The following is a 12,299-nucleotide window of genomic DNA, read 5'->3' as shown; positions in this document are numbered from 1 at the left end:
AATTATTTGTATATGACCTTTATATTGTTAATCGTGAAATAAAACGTTATTAACACTTTATTTGAGAGTATTGTTTTGAGAAGTTGGGAAGAAAACTTAATAAAATAGAATATGTTAGTCCTTTATTATTTAAATGAATACCTTTATGGTGTATATAACATTAAACAACTTTAAAAGCTGCAGTTTACCGCAAGGCACAGACTGCAAAAATGTAGTGGACTTGACAGTAAAATGAGGGTTTATAGGGAACCAAATAGGCCTAAACGACTCCCTATTGCTCGTAGCCTGTGCTCTAACAATGTATATATAGACTACTATATGACAACAACAAATAATAAGCCAAAAATATAATAATTCGTTATGCATAGCTACTCTCAGTTCCAGTCATACAAAGAGAGAACAGTCCATATGCTAATGACATGTTCTTGGAACGCCGCTCAGCCAATCAAATTCGAGGAGTAGAACTAAACGTATAATTCAGCCGTACTTTCCAGCTGAGTTTATTTAGAGATTTTGGTACAGCTCGCTCCTCGGCTCAGTGTACGACCGCGCATAACCGCTGGAGACGCGCGTACGAAGCGGAGGGATCCTCCATCAGCTGCATCACCGCGCCGGAGCTGAAGGAGCCGCTTCCTGCCGCCTGTCATCGCGAGGATGAGGACGACGCCGTTCAGCGGACGCGGGGCTCGCGAGCGCGCTCGCGCCAGCTAAACGTCGGATCGCTTTGATCGGTCGTGACATTGTGGGCACGGCGACTGCACGCCGGCCAAGATTACCAAGGACTGACATTTCGCCTTTCGCTCGAAAGCTCCGCCGCTGTTCAGAGCCGTCTTTAAGTCTTCCTTCGAGATGTGTATTGATCTTTTTTAAAGATGTCGTCATCCTATATGTTCACGGGTCGGTTCTTTGAAGGGCAGAGATGTGGAAGTGAAGGAGCGCGTTCATTCTCTCCGTTATAACGCCTCATCTGTCGGATACTGTGATAAAAGCCGCGCTGATGGAAAATACGGTGAGTGTTGGACAACGTTGTGCGCAGTGATATCAAAGGCCATGTTGTATGGGAAAGAGTGACTAATCGGGAGCTTATTGACGCTGAAATATTTTACAGAGGGATGTAGTATTACATAATGTGTCTGCGAGCATGAATCGTGTCTATTAACATCTGCGGGTGTTTATAATGAGCGTAATAGCGTTCAGAAGTTTCGTTTGTGTCGCTTAAGAGCAAGTAAAAATAAAATGTTCAAACGATCGATAAAAATTATATTAAAAAATATATGTTAAATTGTAAACGTTATAAAATAAACAGGCCAATTTGATCAAACGTAAAATGTGTTTAACAACCAAATAACTGGTTTTATTCAAGTCAAAAAAATGTTATTGCTGTTCACCATCAAGTAATTTTAAAGGGTCGTATCGGGTAAAAGAAGGAAAAAAATATATATAAAAAAAAAAATATATATATATATATATATATATATATATAATATATATATATATAAAAAAAAAATAAATATATATATATATATATATATATATATATATATATATATATATATATATATATATATATTTATTTATTTATTTAATAATAACGTGCATTTTTCCTTTGTCTTTGATGTACTTTGCTGTGCATACATTTAAAGCAAGTAAATTATGAAATTATTTATTAATATGAAATTAACAACTCAAAGTTTATGTGACCAATTGTATAACTGGCTGCCTAGAATAATATTTTAGTATTATTAGGATATAATATTAGTTACTGCAACATTATATATTTTTTGCACAACATCTTGCATTTCAGTATCGTTTTTTGTCTTGTTTGTTGGGGATATTTCAAAGCCCCATTGATTTGCTGAACCCAGTGTATATTTCAGCAGAACTACTGCTAAAATTCACGGAGCCCCGGACCGAACTGGTATGGATGCCAAATGTAAAGTCTCTGCTACAGGACAATGGTTCCCAATCCTGACCCTTCTGAAGTGTAGATGTCTTCCTGGTCAAACACACTTGATTCAACTCATCAGTTAAACGGGACATATGATGTTGCTAAAAAGAAAATAATTTAGTGTATTTGATGTTTATGCGGTTTCGGTTTCAATAAGCACATTTCCACATACTGTACATGCTGTTTCTCCTCTAAGCTCCGCCTTACGAAATGGGTTGATTTGTACAAAGCTCATCGTTCTAAAAAAGCAAGGTGTGCTCTGATTGGCCAGCTATCCAGTGTGTTGTGACTAGCCGAAAATACCTCAAGCTTTCGGCGGAAATGTTACGCCCCTTATCATAACGTGATGAAGCTTCCCAGTGCTATTACACCAAAACAATAAAAACATATTACAAACTAGGCATTGCATCCAGTGTAGAGACAATTTACTGATTATCAGTAATTTTTTTTTACGTGTCTCGTTGCATCGTGCCATGTAAACATAACACTATCTGCATTTGTGAGCAGAAAAATTTGAAATGTAAGCAGCAGATTCTTTTAATAAAAAAAAACAAAAAAAAAACAGTTGTGAGTCAGAAGCACCAGACTGTCCTTGCAGAGCGCACAGCCAACATAGACTACTCCCAGGTTTAGGAAATGGCCCTCCATAAATGCGCTGAACACACTTTTCTGGAACAGTGTTGTTAATACAACTTAACCTTCAAGACCTCAGATATTTGTGTGCCATATGTGTTGGTGGTACTTCAGAACCAGGATTGGGAACCACTGCTATAGGACCTTAGTGGACCCCTTTTATTCCAGGGCCTTGTTCAACATTTTCAGTTGAATATGTTGTACTGCAACACAAAATATTTCACCAAAATGTTTTATAATGTACTCCACTCTGATGATAGCAATCATGGAGGGAAAGAAAACAGATGCCCTGATATAAATAGAGAAACATCAAACTGTAGGAATGCTGGAAATGTACTGTTATGCAAGCTACTGGAAATATTCCTGTTTTATTTGTTAAAGGGGTCACAGGTGGTCTCGCTGGAGCGGCAGGTGGAGAGTGTGGAGAGGAGCATTGTGTTCCTTAGACAGGAGCAGCTGTCTCTGCTACATGGACTACATCTGGAGATCCTGTCCCTCCAGAAACGCTGTACAGGTGTGTGTCACCACCATTACGACAGTGCAGCCACCTGCATTTGATATTCTCAGTTGTTGTACGCGCATGAAACAACACGCATTATTGAATTAAGCAACATTTCGCTCATCATTGCACCTAATTCCATGTCGTTCCACGTCGTATGTAATTGAGTTGCCATGCCCTAGATCCATGCAGATCCTGTGCAGAGAAGAACAGGGTTACGTTGCTCTCTTTGATGGCACAGGCTGCACAGAGAGAACCACGGGTCAATAGCTTCCTGTCAGTGCAGGGTTTGTGTTTTCCCTCTCAGTAATATAGGACATGGCCTTTCTACCTGAACATAGCTGGAAATGTGCTGAGCCAGCTAGGGCAAAACAACCAGCACACTGCATATTCATCTTTTTACTCTTCTGTCCTGTAGAGCAACAAATCATGCTAGTTTAAAGCCTCTCAGTGTCTGCAACACAGAAAATATATACAGTTAAAAAAGGTTGGGGTCAGTAAAATGTTTTTAAGTCATATTCAACACTTATTCTAAATACTGTAAGCAATTGCAGTACATTTATTTAAATAGATTTAAATAAATAAATGTAGTTGACTAATTTTCAGCAGAATTTGTTTATTCAATTTGTTTATACTAAAATATTGATTGCAAACACTTACCTTAAAACATTTTAGTAAATTCTTTTTCAGTTTAGAATATTTTTTTCAGTTGTAGTTTTTTAAATCAATCTTAATATGTTTTAAAAAGTAATAGATGTGATGGCAATGCTCATGTTGATTTGGTGCTGAAGAAACGTTTCTTATTATTGAAAGCAGTTGTTCTGCTTAATGTTGTTGTGCAAACCATATTTTTTCACGATTTTATAATGAATAGAAAATTCAAAAGAACAGCTTAAAAATTTTTTGTAATGTCATAAATATATATGCTGTCGTTTTTGATCTATTTGAAAGCATCATTGCTAAATAAATGTATTTATTTAATTCTACTCATTCAATTATTTATAATATTTATCAATTATTTATAAAAGCATATATTTTACTTCTTATTGCTGATGCATGTCCAAATGAAATGCAAAATGTAGGGTGGGACATTTTTTACACTAAACAATTCACATAAATTCAAACCTAATACTTATTTAGGATGTGCGCCGTGATCTATAATAATTCTTGAAGTACTGTTTTCAAAATGTTTTAACCAAGGGGGGGAGAAAAGCTTAAAAATAACAGTGTCTGTCTATCGTTCACAGAACTCACACAGGAACTCAACATGAAGCCCCCAGGCAGGACTGAAGCAGGTGAGCTCCGTTTCCTTCCAAAAATTTTGTTTCATGTATTTGTGAGCAGAGCTTTAGTATTTTTTAGCACGGGTGTTCAGTTGTACACAGCAGCAGCAGCAGAGGGTCTGTTTAATACAGGAGCATCTAGTATCTAGGTTATATGGAGGTACTGATATTTGTGAACACATTTGAAAGACTTTGGCAAGCATGGATACATCATAGTGACTCTGATCATAAATGAAACTATCCACTCGACGCTGTTTTTGGTTTGTTGTTGCTATTCCATATAATCTTCTAAATTCCAGTGATTAGATTTGAGGCAAATGTTTTTTAAACGACTGTCTAACAAAGCCATCCAGTCGCACTATAGAGTCCACTCACTGTGAAGCAGTCGACGGCTCGTCTTCATACTGCAGGTCATCCCTCTCTCCTCCAGACCAACGCAGCCTCATCCTCCCACAAATTGATCCTGCCTGCGTTTTCCTCTGCTCTTGCTGCACAGTCCCAGTGGGGGTGTCCAATTACAGCTTGTTTTTTTGCTGAGACAAAGTTGGGCAAGGAGACAGAGAGGAATAGCACAAGAAAACTGAGAATGGGAGTGGGGAAAAAAGATTTTTCAATTATGATTACTGGTGGGGAGTTTTAAAATTGAATTGTGTGAATGAGCAATTATTTACTAATCTTATGATCGTGACAATAAGAGCATACTAACATAAAAAAAATTGCCATTGGTTAGAATTTTTGTTTGTAACTTTTTATTAAAGAATCATATATATATATATATATAGAGAGAGAGAGAGAGAGAGAGAGAGAGAGCGATATGCACAAAAAGGGAACTTTAAAAATGTTAATTTAAACCATGAATTTAATTTTGCGTATTTGTGCTCTATCAGCAAAGATAATTCCAAACAAATGTATAATAATGCTTTACGTTGCTGCTGAAAAACACATATGTAGCACTGAATAATTATTGTGTTGATTGAGTAATTAAATTATTCACTTATGTCGCCACCTACTGATGAAACGGTGTAACATGCGGTCATTCAAAAATACACATGCTAAAAGTACGTTCAGAATTTCAAAATTTCATATTGAAATGAACTTATTTTATTTCCCACTAACAGAAAAAATGTTGAAATAACGGCAAAAATAGAAACAGGGCATGTTAACTGATGCTGCGTCGTGACTAGCGAAGCCTGCTTACAATGTAATACTTCTTTGCTGTGAATGATTATTCATCTGAGATCAAACATCAGCATGTTTTGGATGTGTTAGTTTAAACTTCAAAGAATCCCAAAGGAGCGAACACTGTTTGATGGAGGAAATGATTTCATAATTTACAAGCATATTGCTTGCACAGTGTGAGTATTAAATGAACAGTCCTCATCTTTTTTGGATGTCTGTCGCTCCTTATCTGCACGAATGCCTTTGTCAACTGATTGTTGTCGACATCTCAGTTTCATTACACATTCTATTAAAAGAGTCAGAGGCAGCAAAGAGTGAACTCAACGAGGAACAGTGGACAGATCAGATCAGGGATCGGATAACACAGCATTTTCTATAGTCACATTATGAGCTCATCTCAGTCTGGACACATGGGGTGGGACTGATAGGCTGACTGTGAATTCGGGACATTCTGGGCAAGCTTATAGACAGAACTGTGTTGAAAGCGAGAGACAGAAATGAGGGGAAGATGCTGAGCTCATAGCACCAGGTCATCAGGTTCAGGTGGATCAGGTGTAGAGCGCCTGACACAGATTCCTCTAACTCACTTTCAGTCTCTTTATCTGAAAGAAATGACATTAATGGAAGCGTAAAAATGCTTTCAACTGGAAAACACATGTTTTATGCTTCGTCTGGTTGATTTTAGCTCATCTTATATGGTGGTACTTAATTCTATAGCATTTTTTTACTCTTAATTCCAGCTACGTGGAATTTACAGTTATAAAAGAGATTTAAAATTCGTTAATAGTGCAGTATATCTTTACTTTAATTCATTTAGCACGCACGTTTTGTAACGTGCATTTTTTATGTGTGTTGGCGATTTACTTCACATTTGCTCTATGCTTTGTGGTCACGGTAGTCAAGCATGCTCAGGGAGGTCTTGTCCTAGACATTTAATGTGTCTGATAACCCTGAACAGATGGCACACCCTGCCAGTAGCCAGACCAGAGTTGAGATTAGTTGATTTGGATTTGCTCAGTGAATCTGTAATCCTTGGGCACGGAAGAGCCTTTTGTCTACTTTCCTCTCCCACATCCAATTACCTTTTAGATCGCAGATTTGTTAGAAATTTGCTTTTTACGGCTAAATCAGATTTTATGCGTAAGGGCTTGTACATATTAGTCATGCCTGTTTTCATATCACAAGGTGAATCATGCACGAGATCACACACTCATTTGTATTGTAGAGAGTGTGGTGTTCTTAGCTTCTTCACTTTCTCTAGTTTATGTTTAAGCTGCATTTAAAACATGGGATGAACTCTAGATGTGAATAATTTAAAGAGGGGTTTGATCCCCTTAATTATGACTTGAACCCACCAAACAAGATCAGCTATTTAAGAGTTCTCAAAAGTGCGTATATCAAATGTTTTAATTACAGGTTTTACACAAGTTACAGTTTTTTTAATACATGAATACTTTTTCCAGCATGGATGCATTAAAGTAATCAAAAGCGATAGTGAAGACATACATGTTTTTTATGAATGTTTTCCATTTCAAATAAATGTTGTTGTTGTTTTTAACATTACATACATTACAGGGTGACGGTTTTCACAAAAATTTTAAGCAGCAAAACTGTTTTTAACATTGTTAATTATAATAAATATTTCTTGAGCAGCAAATCAGCATATTAGAATGATTTCTGAGGATTATGTGGTTATGTGAAATTACATTATAAAATACATTTTATTACACATTATTACTTGGTATGCATAAGAGACCATATTCAAAAACATTTAAAACACTTTACAATGTCAAACATTTACAAGCATTGTTTTTATACAAGTATGTCACACAATATTTTAGTATTATTTAAATTATATTTGTACAATATAGTATATTGTATTATACTGCAATATATTATCAATACAGCATTTTATTCTCTTGGGGTTTCGTAAGACAATTAAAGTTGCTCAAGATGACCTTAAAACAGTCATGCCATTACTGTCATTTCCTAACAATTACAGAACATGTCTGTGGTTTATTGAATCATTAATTACACTGAATCGAGTTCTATATGTATTCCAGAGGTGAAAGAGGAAGAGGAGCAGATGGAAGCTCATTGTCTAGAGGTGGAGGAGCATCTGCAGGAGCAGCAGCAGATCCAGAGTGATCTGCGCTGGGAGCTGAGTCAGAAGTCGGTCCTGGTGGGTGCTCTCCGCGCCAGTCTGAAGGAAAAAGAGCGTCGTTTCCTGGAGGAATTAAAACAGCGCAGCCACAGGACCACTGCGCTCAACACCGAGCTGCAGAAGCAGACGGAGGCGGCTGCGTACCTGTCCTTCCAGCTGCATTCGGCCAAGCAGAAACTCCAGCAGCAGAAGCAGCAGCAACGCAGGAGGCCGGCTCAGCCCGGCGCCGACAAGCCTCCCGTCCACCCTTCTCCTCAGGCCAGCGCCAGCAGCCCGACCGCCGTCAAACCCAAACGGCGGAGCTCGAGCCGGCCCTCCTCGAACCTCCGCACCGAACGCGCCAGAGAGTGTGTGCCGCGCGAGAGGGTGACGGGCCCCGAGGAGCCGATGGCCATGCCTGACCCCGCCCTCTTCCTCTACCCCTACAGACACAGATCCCGGCTCCGCCCACCACACAGACACGCCCTGCAGGAAGCAGAGGGGGAGGAGTCAGAGGAGCTCGATCAGGGAGCTTCAGTAAGCAGACTGGCAGCGACAGTAGCTAAAGCCACTGCGACCACTGCATCCACCACAGAGAACAACGCTGAATGAGCGTTTCTTTTACAGTTCGACCCGCTTGTTTTTACGATATCTAAACCTGAATTGCACCTTGAGCCCCTTGGGAGAACCTTTGCATTGTGACAGTGACAGAAATGTTTATATTTGCAATACGGTTTGCTTTTTTTACAGTTTGCACACGCGGTGATTATTAAACCGAGGAGAGGTTTTTTGCTTACGTTCTTGTTGAACCAAAATCGATTGTTTATGTTGCTGTGAGGCATTTTTGTAATCGAAAATGACCCTGAGGACCTCAATACACAAACATGAAGTGCTTCGTGAGGCCTGTTTTATGCGTCCTGCATCTGCAGCGTGTAGTTCTAACAAGGTTGTAGCATTCACACTCACATCTGTGTTGCCCTCACACGTGAAGTCCACCAGAGAGAAGCCTGTCATTTTTACTGGACGAAAAATGGCACAAGGAAAAAAATTACAAAACACACAAACATGCATCTACCAAAAAAGCAGGATGAATTTTCATATCGTTACTTATTTTTCTTAATATCTCTTAGACGTGTGCACTTCTCCACGACTGGTAGGTTTAGGGGTGTGGGGTAGATACGTATTATCTGTACTCCGAAATGTGTATTATATGCACATCAACAAAATGCGTATGGTATGCACGCAAAAACTGTGTGTCATATAGATGTCAAACATGTTTATCATATGCAAGTCAGTTTCTGTGTATAAATAGCACGTAAAATACACAAAAATGTTGCTATTTTAGTGCAGTATCACGTTTTACTCTTTATTGTGCTCTCTCAATAACTGAGCTATTTTATGAATTTGTATCATTCAGTATCCGATTATAAAAATATTTGACCTGCTTAAGATTTTTCTTCCTAAAGAGAGCGCTATAAACGTTTACGTTGTCTTCATTTCAGCTTCCGTTACTGAGTGGATCGTCAAGAAAGGAAAAGCAAGAAAGGCTAAAATGCGTATGATCCCCTAGTCTTAAATTCAGCCATTTGCAAGTATAAAAGTATGATCGGAGCCCTTATCGCACTGGAGATGCGTATAAAACGTAAATGCAGTTCAGTCAGGATCGAGATTCCACAGCACATACATGTTTCAAATGCAGATTGGATCTATTTATTTATTAGCATTATAGGCGTTGATGGATTTTTATGTTGTTTCTATTTTATTTTATTTTAACACATTAACCTCTTCATTTCCTAATTGCACACCAACCATTTTAAACACTTTAGACTTTATTAAAAGGAAAACGCGATGTAAAAATCACTTTATTTCGAGCCGCCGAAGCGCTGTCAGTGTGAAAGCGTGTCCATAATGTCCACTTGCTGTAGACGCAGAATGTGCGAAACAGGCTGAAGTCAGTGTCCTCGTGAGCTACTTACTGCTGAGTCTTTGTTCAGCTGTTTTTTTTTTTAAATATGTATGCTCATCTTAGATAATTCTGAATGATCAGGTTGTCTCTCTGGTGTCACCACAAGTGCACTCTCTCAACCCTCCAGATGCGATTGGGGATTTTATCCCCTAAATACTGCTTCAGTGAGACAGATAAATCCTGTGTGAATGAGATCTATACAGCCTGAACCATTTGCTTAAGTGCTTTATCTGGTGTATAGTGTGTTTATATGTGGGCATGTTGATTAGAAGAGAGTGGGCTCAAGGGTCAACGCACCATTGTTCTGCCATCATTAAATGAGCCAGCGATGCCCAAAGGACTGATTAGCTAATGCTGCTTATGCTGCGATGTTGCAGACAACATGTTTGCATTTGTATCATTAGAATCACAATGCCGTTCGTTTTATAATCGCGTGCGGGCAGGTGTATGTCCACATACCAGGAGATGTAATGATTAATAGCAATGTGACACATATCACAAACATATTACGTGTTTGTATCGCAAAAGCTTGTAAATTCATAATATGCAAGATTAGATGTGTTTTGGTTTAAACTGAGGGATAGCTCCTGCTCTTAGTTGTATAGATAAGAGAGGGCCAGTCCGTGGAAATGGATTGGACGAGAGTGAAAGGCAACATTACCTTTCCTCATAACTAACAGACACTGCTTAAATTTAAAGGGAAAGTTTTTCTCAGAAATGCAAGATATAAATCTGTTCTAACGCTCCTTCACTAGAACAGATTGGGAGAAATTTAGCATTACATCTCATCGCTTGGATCTTGTGCAGTGAATGGGTGCCTTCAGGATGAGAGCATCAAAGTAATGCACAAGTTATCCAAACGACTCAATTAATCGTCGTTGTAAGAAACAAACCCATCATCAAGACGTTTTAACTTCAAATCACTTTTGTACAAAATAGTCCATAATAACCATAATATCGCTTGATCCAGTGGAAAAAGTCCTTCCCATGTCGTCCCCCCTCTTCAAAGTCCACCAACATTTTAGTTTTTAAATATTTTGGACTGTTTGTGCTTGTAAACAGTGCTTGAGCTGTTCATATTTCTCTTGGGATTCAGAAGAAGACGCTATTGGAGAAAGCAATATTATGGATTAAGGAAATCTATTACAGCCATAAGCAATAATTTGAAGTTAAAGCACTTTGATGGATTTATTTTTCACGAACATGATGTGTCATATTCATTTGTGTAATAGTTTTATCAGCTGTTTGGACTTTTGGATGTAATGGTAGATTTCTCTCAATTTTTCCCTTTCGAGCGGACTGTTCTTTTCATAAACGTGGCCTAAAAAGTAGGCTACTCTATAGCGGACCTTAGAGTCGCAAGCCTAAATAATGTGACAGTAAAAGATTTAGTAGCATCTATTTGAAACTGAGCTTTTCTAAAGATACTTACAACTGTACATGTGGTATTTTTCTTTGCTTTATTAGATCAGACGATCATTTTGCTTTGAATATTGAAATAAGTTTGTTCAAAATCCAAATATGAAAAGCAGCCCTCACAGGGGTTGGTACTGAATGCATAAGATATTTTCTTTTCATCTTAAAATTGTGTCTAATTTGACACAGCCCTAACAAAGTGATACTTGCTTCACTCAGGGTCTGAAACCTTATTTTGTAAATGTATACACGTATGCCTGACACTATTTAAAAGGCCTATAACCAGTTTTTGTATTGTATCGGTGCAGAGATAGGGAGGATTTAGGATGCAAGTAGGTTGTGTGTTGACTGTGATACATCATATAATCACATCCACTAGCTAATTAATAGATTTCTGTTTTTCAATTTAATGATTCATCTTGGAAACATATTGATGCTAATGAAATGCTTGATCGTCCTTAAGTTGTTTTTTAATTGTGATGTTAAAGAGATAAGCAATACTGCCTCACAAGATGACTTCTACGTAATCATATTTACAACATACATTTTTTCAAAATTCTGGCGAGTTGTAAACAATAATCCATAGATACGGTACATGCGATATCTGATTTTTATTTATTATGTTATTTTGTAGTCCCCATTTTAATTTCGTTTGGCTTTTTTGTCCTTGAGTATGGAATAACATGTCTTCCCTTAAACTGACTGTTATGTGGTAGAGGTTTTAAAACAGCTATATGAAATGTCTTGTTTTTGAAGGACAGGAATATGACTGGGAAATAAACGATTAGACCCAAATTCCATGGGAAACTGCGGTAATGTTAACTCACTGTATTTGCATGTTTGGTCAACGGCCAATAACAGAAATCGGCGTCCTGTTTCACAAACAATTTGGAAAGTCTTGAAATGTACACGGTAATTCAAATGTCTGACGGCCCACAGAAAATTGTGCAACAATAATGTCGCAATAAATAATCCACTGTTTACTCTATAATACATGATTAAAGGAGTTTGTTACATCACTGTGTCAGACGTTATTTGTGGTTATCAACATCATTGGCATCAAAGAATAAAATAAAAAAATCTAATCACTCGGAAATATGCCATACTCAGGATGAAACCTTCATTACATAATCAAAGCAGATATGTCACTAAAACATGTACCAAATATATGCATACTGACTCTTGATTAAAATTTCAATTTAAAAAATGTAAATGTTTTTTTCTTTATTTTT

At 37.8% G+C, this 12,299-nt stretch overlaps 1 protein-coding gene across 1 annotated transcript; it reads left to right on the top strand.

Moving 5' to 3' along the window:
- Positions 1-503: 503 nt before the first annotated feature.
- ccdc92ba (coiled-coil domain containing 92Ba) lies at positions 504-12,083 on the top strand. Its single transcript, XM_043258964.1, has 4 exons — positions 504-1,009; positions 2,963-3,095; positions 4,328-4,375; positions 7,606-12,083. The coding sequence occupies exons 1-4, from the start codon at positions 998-1,000 to the stop codon at positions 8,295-8,297; spliced, it is 885 nt and encodes a 294-aa protein (XP_043114899.1). The 5' UTR covers positions 504-997; the 3' UTR covers positions 8,298-12,083.
- Positions 12,084-12,299: the final 216 nt, after the last annotated feature.

This window comes from Puntigrus tetrazona, chromosome 15 (genome assembly GCF_018831695.1).
Source record: "Puntigrus tetrazona isolate hp1 chromosome 15, ASM1883169v1, whole genome shotgun sequence".
NCBI classification, from domain to species: Eukaryota; Metazoa; Chordata; class Actinopteri; order Cypriniformes; family Cyprinidae; genus Puntigrus; species Puntigrus tetrazona.
The sequence above is the reverse complement of the archived record's forward strand: the minus strand, read 5'-3'. Positions and strand labels throughout refer to the sequence as shown.

Bases quoted from the DNA above. Each gene is read 5' to 3' on its own strand.
- ccdc92ba (XM_043258964.1), top strand. The intron at 3,096-4,327 runs GTGTGTGTCACC...TATCGTTCACAG, and splicing joins CCTCCAGAAACGCTGTACAG to AACTCACACAGGAACTCAAC. The intron at 4,376-7,605 runs GTGAGCTCCGTT...TATGTATTCCAG, and splicing joins CCCAGGCAGGACTGAAGCAG to AGGTGAAAGAGGAAGAGGAG.